The sequence below is a fragment of the Aethalodelphis obliquidens genome, unplaced genomic scaffold (genome assembly GCF_003676395.1).
Source record: "Aethalodelphis obliquidens isolate GAN/ISIS:26980383/991018 unplaced genomic scaffold, ASM367639v1 scaffold61, whole genome shotgun sequence".
Lineage (NCBI taxonomy): Eukaryota > Metazoa > Chordata > Mammalia > Artiodactyla > Delphinidae > Aethalodelphis > Aethalodelphis obliquidens.
In genome coordinates this window covers 5365716-5381659 of record NW_020838005.1, presented here as the reverse complement: position 1 = coordinate 5381659, position 15944 = coordinate 5365716, and the positions used below count along the sequence as shown (strand labels likewise).

Below are 15944 nucleotides of genomic sequence, written 5' to 3'. Positions count from 1 at the left end.
TGGACCATTCCAAGTTTGCAACAAATACAGCACTAGTTACTGAAGGCCAAACTAGGTGAGCTTAAATTCTGGATTGGTGCTCTTACAAACAGATTATCAGAATTCATAGTATCTCTCTACTCAACTGAGAAGACTAGACAAAACTACAGACACCAACACCTTTCGGATAAAAATGCATTTTTGTAAAAAACAAACCAACCCCCCCCCCCAAACCCCAAACTCTCAATTACAATAGGACAAAAGTGTAACTGCTGGAAATGGCTTCCCGAGAAAATGTCACCTGGCACTCTCCCACTGTAAGGGAGCCGGGCAAGGGAAGTGCAGGTGTCTTACTTGGAGGGAGTGTGAAGCTCGCCCTCCGCAACGCCGATGTGTTAAACAATACAGCTGTGGAGGAAACTGGCACTGCAGGATGTTCGTCAGGCGCTGAAGATGGTGTTTCACACAAGGGGTAAGTTTCTCACCTGTCACATCTTCAGGGGAACTCTGCATCGAAAAGCTTTGGAAAAGGGTGAGTCCCTTTGGGCGAAAAATAGCATGGCATGTGTTGCCCTTAGGGCATCTGGGAGAAAAAGTGGAAGTGATCCACCTACATTGGTAGACTAAAAACTAACAGGAATGTTTCCACTTAGACTCACACAACATTCTCTTGAGTGAAACATGGAGCGCTGATTTGGAGTCCTCAGAGGGAAATTCTGTGCTCATTCGCGCAGGCTGGCCTTTAGTTTAAGTAGGGATCAGCATGGAACTGCTGGTACCCTGGCAGTGGCAGTGTCTACGCTCAAGCCGGTAAACAGGGGCTGCAAAGTGGTCGGCAGAAGGCCACAGTGGACTCTATTAAAAGAGCTGGCCGAGGGGCAAGGTAAAGGTGTACATCAAATAGGAAAGAGCAGATGTTTTCCTGCTGGGGCCTAGGAGAAGAGACCGTACATTCTCTTCATATTCCAAATGGAACGAGTTTAAAATCCTATAAAAAATGTAATGAACTCTGTCAACAGATATGTGGGGGGAAAATTCCCACATTCTTAGTTACTGAATTATTCCATCCAGTGGCTACAATTAAATATATTTTCCCCCGAAGCAGTGGAGAGTAAGTCAGGGTGAGGTGGGCAGACATGCATTTATGAGAGGGTGTGTGTGTCCATGTGCCAGAGACTCTGGAGGAACCCACTATCTCGGCACGAGGGTTCCCACGGCAACGGGGCCGAAGTGGGTGGGCCCTTCTACTGTGTGCTGGTCCGAACGTGTCCAGGCAGGGTCACAGCTGCCCGCAGCCCCTAGTGTCTCTCGGACAGTGAGTGTGTGTGTGGTGGACGGTGGAACTTGCTTGTTCGGATCAGATCCTCCTCTCTTCTTCTACCTTCTCTGCTTCTCTGCCTCCCTCTGAACTTCTTCCCTCCTCCTCCTCCCCATTGCGTACTTGCCAAGTATCCTGTTATATGACAATAAATCCATGTGGGTGAATAACGATTTCTCACAAATTCACTTTCAAATTACACGAAAATCTAACTAGACACAGGAGCCGAGTGGAGGGACATTCGCTTGCCTCCCCTCCCCCACCCCGTACAAAACGCACCCACGGAATTGTCACACCGTCCCACCCACCCTGTATCCGGCAGCCTCCCCTCCGCTGCTCACCTGCTCTGAGTAGTCATTTCCGTCGACGTCATCACTGTTGGAATGGCCTCCGGGACTCTGTACATCTATCCCATGACTCTCCAGGATTGCTGCTTCTTCGAAAAAAGCAAATAGATCCCTAAATTATCTGTTACATCGCCATCATGGTCTAAACACTGAGTTTGTATTGAAGAAATTAGAATGCAATTAAACAAAAACCTAGACTCCTCTCTATGTTTTGTTTCTTTTAAATTGCAGACAGATGGAACTCGGCGGCACAGAGGTCAGGGGAGGAACACGTTTCCCATTCTGGAGCCCCTGCTGCTATGCGTGTACATTTGAGTGGCTGACTGTTAGGTGCTTCATAAATACTTACCAACTAATTAAACAGCTCTCCTGTCTTGGGGTTCTATAAAGCACTTGAGAATTGTAACGATGAAGGGGAAGGAAGTACGTTTATAAATGAAACACAATTTTAGAAGCTCAAAACCACCCCTCCACCCCAATCTCATCAATTCATGTTTCTTAAATGCTCTCTCTTTAAAAAAAAAAAAAAAAACTCGCCTTTTACTAGGTTCCTTGTATATTAAGACTCTCTTATTCCAATTTTATTAATCACATGTTTCTTAACATCTAGGTCATATAGCTCAGTAATAACGAAGACGCTAAGGGTATCACACTCCCTCTCTCAAGCCCTTACAAGTATCTTTAATATGCACCCCAGGAGTAACTGATCAGAGACATTCTAGATTCTAGCATATTGAGAACAATGAGTTTCAGAAATAATGCCATTCTTATTACAATACAAATAGTGTAATTAATATTAACTTCGCATTATTAAAACTACAATGAAGAAAAACGTAAGGGCAAGTCTCATTAGGCTTAAGAGGTAGGATCATTTAGACCTGCAGTTCTAAATGGAAGTCACTCTTAAAATAAACGCAACGTCCATAACTGCCTCAAAAGAGACAGCAGCCTCTCTGATACATTACCGATATTGGCTCTCCTCTTGATCTCCTTCCGTCTGTTAGCAAACCAATTATACACTTTCAGGGAGGTAACTCGTTCCAGATCTGATAGTTTTTTGCCTGTGAATGCATGCAATAAAATTCAGATAATCTATATCTGAGACTAGTTTTAAGGGTTACTACTTTTCTTTTTAAAAATGTTCTTTTGATTGCATTTCTTGCCAGAATAACAGATATAGAAGTAATATTTTTTAGCATGAGCTAGTACTATGTACAGACTCAATTACTGAATGAATAAACATATAAATAAACATACAAATAGCAACTAATAACACAAAATGCTTGAATTCAGAAAACCACACAATATTAGGGAATTCCAATATTACTACATTAAAGAATTCGGTCCACTAGGGGTTCAAAGTTCACATGATTGTATATGAAGGCTTCATTTGATCAGCATCATTCTAGATGAATATGTTATTCTTTATCAAGTTTCCAGATAGCTGAAGTTTATTTACATCTTTAAGGCCTTATATTACCTAGTTTCCTGCTGTCTTAAGACAGAGAATGCTATCCATGTTTTCTTGAAGATTAAGATCACTATGACCAGCCGTAATTGTAACTATGCTGGAACACATAGCACAATTCAAACTGCATTTTAAATGTATTCTCTTCTTTGCTGTCAAATGTGACGTTTTATGGATAGCACCATGTTTACCAACATGGCAACCACCTTGTACCTTTCCCTCCTCCCTTATTCAGCTTTTAATCCACACTGGGTGGAGAAACCAGAAAACAGGTTAGGCCCTTGATGGTAAGGGGGTGAAGTATTTTCCACGAAGAGTTTGAGTTCCAGCACAGCTTTAGGGCTGGGACTTTTTGGCTTGTGTAAAATAAGGGTACAGGTATCACTGTAGCTGAGCTTGTATGTTCTAGATTATTAAAAGTCTGGCTTCTAACTAAGGTGGGGGGATAAATTAGTATTTAATTATTATAAAACAGTGATACTTTTGTGTTGTTGATATATATAGCCTTTAAGCCAATCTAAGTAACTGGCCAAATGGAGATCAACTGGATCATCTTAACTGAGAATGGTTTCTGGTTAAAAAAAAAAAAACCCTGTAAAACATGAAAGAGCACTTTAGCACTTGGAAGGAAAGATGTATGAGTGCTTCAGGGGTTCTGTGGACTTGCACAGGAACAACAGGACTTCAGAATGGAATTACTCTACATTTTTTCCCACCTAAGAAGTCATCCCGATGTAGGAAGGAGGAAGAAGCCAACTCCAAAAAATTCTTTCTTCAAGCAGAAAGACAGACTTATAGAATTTTCAACAGTTGTAAAAACACCAAAAAAACCCACACACCCTATCTTAATAATTTCATTAACTAACCTTGCTTAAGTATACCAAACTTTAAAACTATTTTGAAATTGGCATATTTATGCTGTATTTTTGGAAAAAGAAATCTACACAGTCTTCACAAAAAGTAATTTCGAGGTTGCGTATGTCAAGCAAGGACACTCGCTGGGATTCCCGCGTGAAGTTTGATTTGGAGTAGCGTGATCACCCCCTAAGAAGCACTGTTTGAACAGGACAGGGGAGTGGCCATCCACAGGAGGATGGCAGGAATGGAGCCAAGAGCACCCCGTTGGGAGAGGAAGAGACTTAGGTCCCAAATGATGACCTGAGCCGAGAGCTCCAGCAGAGCCAAGCAGCACTTGCTACCTTACCTGGCTTCTGTATAACTGCGTTGCAAGCATTTGCAATTTCTTCTCTTTTTGCTTCATCTGGGTATTGATTCTCATTGAAGTAACTGCAGAGGCAACCAATTAAGACACAAAGTTTGTACTTTTAAAAACTGTGCTCTCCTTAAAACACCAGCCCACTGAAAAAGATGTTCTTCTTTAGGATGTAACGTTAGAGTGTTTGGTCCAGCCTGTCCAATGGAATTTTCTGTGAGGATGGAAACGGTCTGTTCTGTACTGTCCAACAGGGTGGCCGCTACTCACATGTGGCTGCTGAGCTCGTGAAATGAAGCTGATGTGGTTGAGGAAGGGAATTTTTAATTTGATTTAATTTTAGTAAATTTAAATGTAAGTAGCTACATGTGACTAGTGGCTTCTATATTGGATAGTACAGGTCTGGCCACTGCTAGGCTTCATTAAGAGAGGTCCTTGAAAAAAAAAGTTACTTGTGATATGGGTGGCTGGTTGAAATCACAGAGTTCTGTTATTAAGGCACTGGTAACAACAGAACTCTCTTTGCGTGTCACGTTTGTAGTAGCAAAAGTTGGAAATTACCCAACTGTCCCATCAGTAGGAGAATGACAGAACAAATTATGGGACATCTACATTTATACATAGCTATTTAAAAATTACTAGAAAAACTATCCATTGGCCTGGAGAGATGTTTATGACACAGTCCTAAGTGCGAAAAACAATCTGTAGAATAATGTGCATGTAAAAGTACTGTTAAGAAATTTGAAAAATTCCTGTCTATGTGTACTTAAATTTGCATGGATAAAAGCTGGAAGGGTACACATCAAGCTGGATTACCTCCTTGTGGGAGAAGGGGATTCGTAGGAGGAAATTTAAACATTTCTAAATTTATTTTTGCCTTTTCCCCTATGTTAGAAAAGCATATATTGCTTCTATACAATAGTACTTAAAGAAATTAGGCTTACTGAACCCATCCCTAGCATTATCAGATCTGTGAGACTATATGTGGGAACAGAATGCTTATTAGTACTGCCTCTTCTGTCATCTATGAGTTTAAAAAAAAAAAAAGTGGACTTCCTTGGTGGTGCAGTGGTTAAGAATCTGCCTGCCAGTGCAGGGGACACGGGTTCGAGCCCTGGTCCGGGAAGTTCCCACGTGCCGCAGAGCAACTAAGCCTGCGATGCACAATTACTGAATCCCACGCGCCTAGAGCCCGTGCTCCGCAACGAGAAGCCACCGTAATAAGAAGCCCACACACCACAACAAAGAGTAGCCCCCGCCCGCCGCAACTAGAGAAAGCCCACGTGCAGCAACGAAGACCCAATGCAGCCAAAAATAAAATATAAATAAATAAATATATAAAAGACAAAAAAGAAAAAGGGAATTTCTGTGCTTTGAACCTGGAAACTTAAGATCAGGAAATGATTCCTTGTTAAATTCTAGTACCTCTCATCTCCTCAGGGGCTTCCCTTCCCCCAGAAAGCAGCTTTCCCATTCCTTCACCCTCTGTCTGCACTGGTGAAAATGCCATTCTACTGGGAATAAACACTGGAGGCCCCTAACCCTTCCTGTGAATCCCCAAACCCGCCTTCTGCAATGCCACTCCCTTCCCCTGAAGCCCTCTCCACGAGACCATCCTTCACTGTAGTCCTGACACAGCAGCTGCCATCACCAAACAGCCTTTCCTTTTCTAAAATACAAGTGATAGAACGATATCATCCAGTCTTGTCAACTACCACCCTCCACAAATGGTCTCCTGCTTAAGTCCAAGCTTTAAGCATCTCTTCCCACGTGACATTCTGCTATCATTTTTAGGGCTTCCGTGTTCATACTGAGAGTTCTTCCAATCTCTGCTCCACTTCCACATTCCTACTGACCTTTATCTTTACTCCACTTCTGCTATTTACTTGGGCAAAGACACTATGGATTAGTTTCCATTAACCAGCATCACGTGCATCACCTGGCAGCTTGTTAGAAAGGCAGAATCCCAGACCCCACTTCAGACTAAATCAGAATCCGAACGTTAACAAGATCTCCAGGTGATTCAAATGCACATTAATGTTTAAGAAGCACTGGATTAGCTCATGCATTTAAAATTCAACAACAAAGACAACAAAAGCAGATATTAAGTACCTAATGTTATGTGCATCCACTGTGGGTAAAGAAGAGAATTAGTTTCTGACTTCAAGGAGTTTATAATCTACTGAAGACACATATAAATCAATACACTTGTGATAAAATTCCATAGGATGTCTGAACAGAGCAGAGTTCACACAGATGAAGGTGTGCTCAGTGTTGCTGAATGACCTGGCAGAGGAAGTGCCATCTGAGTTAGGTCTTGAAGATGAACAGGAGTTTGCAAGGCAGAGGAGAGAAGGAAGAACATTTCATGCGAGGGAAAGAGCATGAGCAAAGGCAAAAGGTAGATAAAAGCCTTGAGGATTCTGGGCATAGAGAAGAGTTCAGTGTGGTTAGAATATGGGGAAGCAATGAGGAGACACTAGTCTGGAAGAGTAGGATGGGGCCAGCCTGTGATGAGCCCTGCCTGTTCTATGAGTAGTAGAGACTTCACCCTGAAATAGAGGTTTTCAGGCCACACAGAGATATACTCCCATCTGTGTTTGAGAACGATAACATATCTTCAATACTCAACCCTATGATCTGAAATTCCCCAATCAACCTTCCACTCACCTACTCCACCTCTCCAAAATAATTTTTTCTTCACCTTCTTTATAATCTCGAATCCTTTAAAACCCTACTGCAACTTTAAAAATCTGTTCATCTATTACTCTTCTTCTGGCCTTACCTCTCATTTCTCAGCCTGAACTCCATGGCAAGCCGAATCAACTGTATCGCTTAGGAGAAATTCTGATTATTCAGCTTTTCTGTCCTTCCACCATACCTATCCAGCCAATTTCCCACCCTGCAGAAAGCACCTTCCTCTTGTTTTCTTCCATCCTTCTCGCAGGGTACCAAGTGTTCCTGGACAAAGTCATAAAATAGGGCCAATTGGTTTCTTTATAAATCTGTGCTTTTCAACCTTAACTGGGCCCCTCATTTCTGTTGGGAATGCTTTTTGTCCTTCTAGCCAACTGTCTTTAATACTCCATCTTTAGTGCCCCACTTACCCGAAACCTTTCCACTCTGAAGTCCCAAGCCCTCAAACCCACTACCGTCATTCTTTTCGCAGATGCCCTTGCCTCCTCTTTTACCAAGATGGAGGTTATTAAATATGGGTTTGCTTAATGTTTTTAGCTTCTCAAGTTCTACATGTCTCTGAGTCACTGCACATTCTTCTCTTCATCTCATGGCAGAGGAAGATGCATTCTCCTCTTCAAGGTCTACTTCTCCACTTGTGCCTTTGATCTCATCACCCCCACCCTCTTTCATTTTCTCAACTCTCTCCTTTCTTTCTTGCATACCCCTTCTTTTCCCTGTGCACATGCAATTTACTCTATTTCACTGATTTTATGATGCACATTTCCTCATTATTATAATCTCTAAAATCAGGTACATCTTATAATTGGTGGTGTCTGAAAATTAACTGGCAGTGTCCTCCCTCCACCCACGCCCACCCCAGTACATAAACTAAAGGTGTGTCATACAGTCAAAGCCTTCTTAGGTTTGATGGAATATGGTAGCTGCTTAGACCTAGAGCTCCTGTTTCAGCTACAGCTCAATGGCTACTACTACACCTCATTGTGGTAACTCCTCTTCCAAATTACTGCAAAGCCTGTGACCGACACTCTACTCCCTCTAATGTCTGATTAATATTCCTAATGTACATCTCTAGTCATGCCACTTTTCTGTTCAAAAGTTTTTCAAGATTTATTATAGAGGTGTTTAGAGTTCTCCCCCAAACTACCTTTGCATCTTTATCTGCTGCTACTCTCATACAGGCATGCTACAGTCTAGGAAAATGGAATAGCCTTGTCAACCCCCTGCATCTCTGTGCCTTTCTCCTACCAGTATATCTGTTTTTTGCCTCCCTGCCCCCAAACCATCTTGTCTGTCTTTCACAGCATTGCTCAAATATCACCTCAAAGGTAAATAATTTCCTTACCCCATGAATCCCACAGCATTTCATCTGTTCCTCTCTTACACCTTTTTCATCTTGTATTACAGTTATCACTGTACACCTCTCTGACTACACTGAAAGCCACCTGAGGCCAGGGTGCCAAGTCTGACTCATCCCCACATGCACTCCTCATTGATGATATGCGCTCCTCAGTAACAATGGAAAAGTCCCCACCAGCCCAGTGTAGGGGCCTCCAAAAGAAATGGATGTCACTGTAAATGAACTGTTGACCATCAAGGGTATAGAGTTACTGCAACAGGGTCTTGAAGGGTACATACTAAACTGTTACAAGTGATGATTATCTCCTGGGAGCAAGAATGCTGGGGGCGGTGGGTAGAAGAAAGGGAAATATTGGTGGTAATTAAGATCGGTTTTCACATTCTGCTTTGTATACTTCTCTGTTGAATTTCTGAAATGAACATATGCTATTTTCATAAATTTCTTTTTAATAAAAGAACTTTGGGAAAACATTCAGACAATTAAGGACTAGTTTACTGATTAATATAACTCCATAAACAATTTATGTTTGGAAAGTATATCTGGATCGGCTAGAAAATATTAGGTTTGTGATTGCCATTCTAGTGACTAACAGAATAAAACCGTAGTATTTCTAGAAGTTAAATAAGAATTGGCAGTGATTCGTGGCATATATGATTAATGAGTTTAAAAGTTTTTTAAAATCTTATTTAATTTGTATTTTTAGGATTTAACTATATAAAATAAAGTCAGAATAAAAATAAATTGGTAACATCTTCCAAATTAAAGACTCAAGAATATAATTCACTAACTATAGTTCTAAATCTCTAAGCCTGGCAATTAATACTTTCTTTTCTGTTAAAGACCTATTATTTTTATAATTAAGAAATGTAGGGCTATTGAATATTTCAATTTTCATTAAAATGTGCTACCACAGCTGGAGGTGTGTACACTGGGCTGTGAGCACCACTTTTCATCTTTTTGCAATGTTTCAATGTTTAAAAAATATTAATTAAATATCGACAGTATAATCTAAACTGATAAAATGATATATTTTAAGATACTTCATGGTAAATATTTAAGTTTAAAATGTAATAGTTAAAATTTTTTTGCAAAAAAATTACAAAGCTCTTAAAGCTTTCTTCTTGGTCATGGTGGGAGGGGTGGCAGACAGACACACTGCACTGATGTAAAGTGGAAGAGTTTTTACGAAAGACAAAGGTAGGCCAGGAAATAAAATATGCAACAAATAAGTATTACGTAAGTATGAGTATGTACTTGAGTAGACGTAAGTTCAAAACATGGCCCTGACCTTAACAATATACAGTTCAGTTGCAGACGTCAGGTTTAAAAAAGTTAAACAATAGGAGTTAAAGAAACGGTCAAAACAGTAAAACTGTGACAAACCAGAATACATCTAGCTGCTAATTAACTATATAAACGATACGGTAAATAAATTCAGGTTAGAGAGATATCTCTATGGACTGTGCTGACCTGGCAAAGCTCACTGATTTGGACAGGCTTCTGCGGGATGCAGAGGCCCCAGGCATTGGACAGGAAAGGGCAAAGTTATCAGTAAAGACAAAAATATAAAGGTAGAAAAACCTAAGATGTGCCTGGAAGACAGAAGGCAACTAGTAATGCAATCTGATTAGACTATAAGGATTATATGTAGGGTGTGCCTGAAATAGTGCTGTTATCCTGGATTATTAACAAACCCCCCTCTCATTCCCCTAAAGTATCCCACTTAGACAATAAATTACATGGTCACCCCAGGACCACATCACATTATTGACTTATCTGAATTTAATGTTAACTAAAATCCCTATGTCTTTTTCACATGTGCTCTGTGTTCTGGATATTGTCAAAACAAAGGAAGCTGAATCAAAGAAAATAATAACTACGGTTTCTATCTAGTTACTTACAAGAGGAGCTATCTAAGCCCAAGGAATCTGCTTGGCATGTAACAGACATTCAGTAAGTAAGTGTCTGATCAAAAGATGGGTGAATAAATGATACATGAAAGAATGAATGAATGGAAGTAGGAAACAGAGGTGAAAACAGAAAACAGTGGTTTCAGTTAAGGCTTTTACTGAAACCAAGAATACCTCTTTCAGGAGAAAGCTAGTTGGGGTCTCACCATACTGTACACCATCTTCTCTAGGTATATTCAGATATAGCTGAATACAATTCCATTAGTATAGTGTTTATTTTTCAACTATACATAACCAATAGACTATCAATGAAGCTGGGAAATAGGTCTAATGACTTTGATATTTAGACATAATTAATCATTCATTTAGTCACCCCCAAATGTTGACTGAGTCCTAGTTTATACCAAGCAATTGGCAAAGTAGTGGCAAAAGATGAACCATGCAAAGCCTCCCAGTGTAATCACTGGGGATGTATGTAACAAAACACATTATAAAGTCCACTGTAAAATGGACTGTATTAGTGGTATGAATGTAGTATATGGGAGTAGAGAGGAATCAACATTTGTGCACGCTTCTTGAAGACAGATCATAGAGGGTGGATAAAGTGAAATAACCCAAGGCAGAGGAAGCAATATGTAAAAGAAAGGGAGTCATGAAAGACCTTAAAATGTTCCGAGAATGAGGAGTTCAGTGTGGACGAAATATACATGAGATGGGGAGACTGGGGATCAAACTAAAGAAAAATATTGGGTCCAGATTTTAAAGAGTATGATAGAGTTTGCACTTGACTTTTTTGGCAACTGGAAGCAAAGGTTTTTAAGCAGGGGTATTATATGATCAAACTTACTTTGTAGGGCAGTATCTCTGGTGATACTAGAGGCAAAAGCCAGTTAGGAAGCTGTGGGAACAACTGAGGAGAGGATCTGAAGTAGGCTAAGGCATGGAAATAGAGAGGAAAGATGAGATTAGAGACATTTCAGGGGCTTCCCCGGTGGTGCAGTGGTGAAGAATCCACCTGCCAATGCAGGGGACACAGGTTCGAGCCCTAAGTCTGGGAAGATCCCACATGCCGCAGAGCAACTAAGCCTGCGCACCACAACTACTAAGCCTGCGCTCTAGAGCCTGTGAGCCACAACTACTGAGCCCGCGTGCCACAACTACTGAAGCCTGCGTGCCTAGAGCCCGAGCTCCACAACAAGAGAAGCCCCCACTCGCCACAACTAGAGAAAGTCCACACGCAGCAACAAAGACCTAATGCAGCCAAAAATAAATTTAAAAAAAAAAGAGCGAGAGAGACATTTCAGGATGGTAATAAAAATTCAAGACAGCCTTGCTTCCTGGGTTTAGGCACCCCCTCCCTGCCCCACCACCAAAAGAGACAGCTTTAGGAACAGTACGCACTATTCATTATTCACCTTCAAGCATTTTAAGCTTAAGTTATGTCAAAGGAATAGATATTTCTGCTGTTACCAGGTGGATAAATTGTAGGAGAACTTGGTTCGAAGACTCTAAAAGGGACCTGTTTCTGAAATATACTTCTTCTGTCCCATATAAGAATGTTTATAGCCCTAGACATTTTATAAGACAAAAAAGGGAAAGAGATGCAAACAGAAATCTACAGGTAGTAATATAAGAGTGATAAAATAAATCCTAAGGGTACTACACTTTTATAGACAAAGGACATTGTCAGCTGAGTGATCAGTGAGTATCTTCACAGAGGGAAACCAAATGATCGCTTTGCAAGACCCTGACAGCAAAGACTTAAAATGAAAGGTGGAAAAATAATTTACATGAGATGAGAAACCATAAGCTAGTAACAAATTGAAATGTCCTTGAGGCACCTTCATTTCAGTAACACTAAGTCTATAAAAACTGCAGCCAGAAAGTTCCTCCTATTGTGTCTTGGTGAGCATATAGAAGGCAGGGAATGGCTCTCTAAGCAAGGGATAATGCCATGTAAATGAACTTTTTTTTTTTCTTCTGTGCCTTTAAGTGAACTATCCCTCCTGAAGAGATATTTAAACCTCACCATTTTAGTAATTCAAAATAAGGTTTCAGGATTGTCATACAGCGCTCACTATCTACAATCCAGTGTGCATTTCTTCATCACTAAGTAAAATTACTGGGTAGAGGGCAGGAAAGAGAGTAACATTAAACTAAAATACTTTGGAACCTAATTGTCCCATCTCCTCTCTGAGAGCATCTATGTGTTAAATGATCTTCAGCAACAAAATAATTTAAAATTTTCTTTTTTTGGGGGGTTGTTTTTAAACAACAGAGTGAAGGCAGAGATGAAAAAAATGGGAAAAGTTTCTTTAAGTACAGCAACTCTCTTTTGTTAATCCATAAAGGTCTAAGGAAGGAACATCCTCAGTTCACTTACACACCTGGACAGTGATATCCTACATTTTATCCAAAGATCTCAAAGCCCCTCTGATACTAATCATACCTAAAAATATCCCTGAAAAATCATCAGGGGTCAGAGAGAAATAAGAGGGGCAGAGCTATAAATCAGCTATGCATATGACTCTTCATCATTCACTGTGGACTTCAGGACAATAAGGGACTTTGAAAGATTATTCACCGATCAACTTCCACATTTGAGAAATAGAGACAATGACAAGCTTACACTTAATAAGCTCCCCAAAGTTACAGAGCTGGCTAGCATTACAGACAAGCTCCTTAACTTCCAGGCCCATGCTCTTTCCACTGCTGCTTACGAAAGAAGTCGCCGGATGTAGTGGGTTGAAGAGTGTCACCTGAAAATTCATGTCCATCTGGAACCTCAGAAAGTGATCTTATTTGAAATAGGGTCTCTGCAGATGTAATTTTGGGAAGGATCAAAATGAGGTCAAGCTGGGCCCTAAACCCAACGAGAGTGTCCTTACAAGAGAAAAAAAAGAACACAATCAGAGAAGACAATGAGGAAGTGAAAGCAGACACTGGAGTGATACATCTACAAGACAAGGAATGCCAGGGACCGCTGACAACTGACAGAAGCTAGAAGAGAGGTGTGGGAGGGTTTCTACCATCAGAACCTCCCAAAGGAACCAACTCTGCTGACACCTTCTAAGCCACCCAGTTTGTGGAAATTTGTTATGTTGGCCCTAGAAAACTAATACTCTGGGTAAACAGAATCAGTACAAAAAGAATGGATAGTCTTAAGAGATACTGTGATTCAATTATCATAACTTGATGGACATTATTTCACTATAGAATACACCTGGCAAGTAGACTGGAATAAGTAGCTATTTCTGTAAGTAAGTAGTCTGTCAGCAGCTGAATAAGACATTCTTTGAAAGTCTGGTCAAATACAGAAAAATTCTAACTTCAGTTCTTTTTCCTCCTGTAACCCAAACTGGACTGCTATCCTTCTTTTGATGCTTAACACTGTCCTCCATTTGAACAGTTTTCACACTAAACCCCCAATTCAAAGCTTTATTAACTTTTTTAGATTGGTTACTTCATGATAATGGAGCTAAGAGATTGCTGTATTCATCTGTATCTTTACAATTAGTGCAGCGTTGACTTTTTAAAATCTTGGAACAGTAAGTACAGATAAATATTTCTGTAATACAACAGAGATTATCAATATTAAAAAATGTGCTAAGAGATGTATGATAAAACAAGTATACTAAAACTATGGTAGAATCTAGGTGATAACTATAAAATTCTTTCAGCTCTGCTGTACATTTAAAATTTTTCACAGTAAAATCTTGGGAAAACAGTAATTGGTAACATTAATAAGATGATAAGATGCTAGGAGCATCTCCATTAAATCAGAAACAAGGCAACAGAGCTCACCATCCCCAATACAACCTTTACTTTTGTTATAATTTAATGTTTTTTCTGAAAGTCCTAGTACAATAAGGCATGAAACAGAATTAAGAAACAAATTGGGAAGGAGAGCCACAAAAATATCAATTGCATATTATATTATACCAAGAAAGCCAAGGGATAAATTCAAATTGCCTCAGAAGTAATCAATCAGATGGTTGGGTACTAAACAGGCCAACAAAAATATCAAAACTTTCCTATGCATCAATAATAAGCAATTGGACAACCTAACAGAAAAAAAGGCATCTATTCATGAGAGCAAGAAAATAAAAATGTCTAACAAGAAAAATATAGAAACCATACAAAAAACTAAAAAATGTTATTCATTTTGCTGATAGGTATAAAAAAGACACAAGAAATGAGAGGCATATAACACATTCCTAGATAAGAATGAATAATATGACAATGTCATTTCTTCCCAAATTAATTTTTAGGTTTAACTTCAATGAAATTTAACTTCAATCACATATTTTTCTTCCCTCTTTTTTTCTCAGTGGGAGTGTTATGAGTCAACAATACTATTTGAATGTTTGCCTGAAAAAACAGATGAAAATGGTTAAGAACATTTTGAAAATGGTAATAAATAGGCTCTCTCTCTTGTCAAATATTGTGAAATTATATGATAATCAGAGCTGTGGTTCAAGAATTGTTGATAAGATCAATAGAACTAACAAATATAATAACTTTATATGCAAGAAAGAAACAATTTTAAATCTAAGAAGAAAGGGAGAATTGGCTATCTGGAAAATAAGACCAAACTAGACCTTCACCTTATAAACCCAATATTTTATGGCTAAATGTAAAAGAAAACATCTGAATGAGGAAGCATATGTGATGGAGGCAGTCACACAAGAATAAAAGCACTGGATTTATCTACATTTAAATAAAAAATAAATTCCAGGGCTTCCCTGGTGGCGCAGTGGTTGAGAGTCCGCCTGCCAATGCAGGGGACGCGGGTTCGTGCCCTGGTCCGGGAAGATCCCACATGCCGCGCAGCTGCTGGGCCCGTGAGCCATGGCCGCTGAGCCTGTGCGTCCGGAGCCTGTGCTCCGCAACGGGAGAGGCCACAACAGTGAGAGACCCGCGTACCACAAAAAAAAAAAAAAAAAAAAAAGAAGTTTAAATGTAGACAAAACTAAAACAGTGCTTTTCACCTACCAAATAAGTAAAATGAAGCTGATTTTCACTCACTAAAAAGATTACGGTATGCAGGGAAGGCAGGGCTGTGGTGACAGGAGCAGTGCATGCTCAAGGCCACTGTTGGTGATGTGAATAAATTCAGCTTTTTGTAGGAAGCTGGTAATATAGCCAAACATATCATTATTCTTAAGACAAAAGGTAAGAACAAGGGTGTCTGAGTCAGGACTATTTAACAGGGCAAAACTGGGAAGACTTTAAATGTCTAATAAAATAATAATGGTTAAATATGATTATGGTATAGGCATTTGAAAAAAAAGAAGGAGCCATTTAAAAACATCGTGTTTTCAAAGAGTACTAAATGACATCGGAAAATGTCAGTGAAAAAAAGCAGTTTACAAAACCAAATATGAGTTATTCTAATTGTGTTTAAAATACAGATAAGATAGAAACACCAAATGTAAATGTACCAAAATATTTTTAGTGGTTATTTATGAATGGAAATATTATTTTCTTCTTTATACATTGTTTTCCAAATAGTTTACAATGTGTTACTATTAATTTTCTAATAAAAAATGTTACCCCAAATAAAAATAAACTGGGTTATGTAATATTACATAAACCTAACTCTGATTAATTTTATAACTGCTTTTCAAAATACTTTTCTTTCTTTTACCA

The 15944-nt window shown here is 39.4% G+C and overlaps 1 protein-coding gene across 12 annotated transcripts in view; it reads right to left on the bottom strand.

Moving 5' to 3' along the window:
* HMBOX1 (homeobox containing 1) overlaps nt 1-15944 on the bottom strand; it is a 187409-nt gene that overhangs the window by 14199 nt on the left and 157266 nt on the right. The window contains exons 7-11 of one of the 12 annotated variants that reach the window (XM_027088024.1): nt 4317-4399; nt 2610-2705; nt 1994-2036; nt 1639-1730; nt 1330-1432 (exon numbers count right to left, since the gene is read on the bottom strand). In XM_027088024.1, coding sequence (XP_026943825.1) covers nt 1670-1730; nt 1994-2036; nt 2610-2705; nt 4317-4399 — 283 coding nt within the window. In that variant the 3' untranslated portion in view covers nt 1330-1432; nt 1639-1669. Of the gene's footprint in view, nt 1-333; nt 1433-1638; nt 1734-1993; nt 2037-2609; nt 2706-4316; nt 4400-15944 lie in introns of those variants that run through there. The other 11 variants (XR_003428979.1, XM_027088015.1, XM_027088016.1 and 8 more) reach the window with 11 other exon arrangements.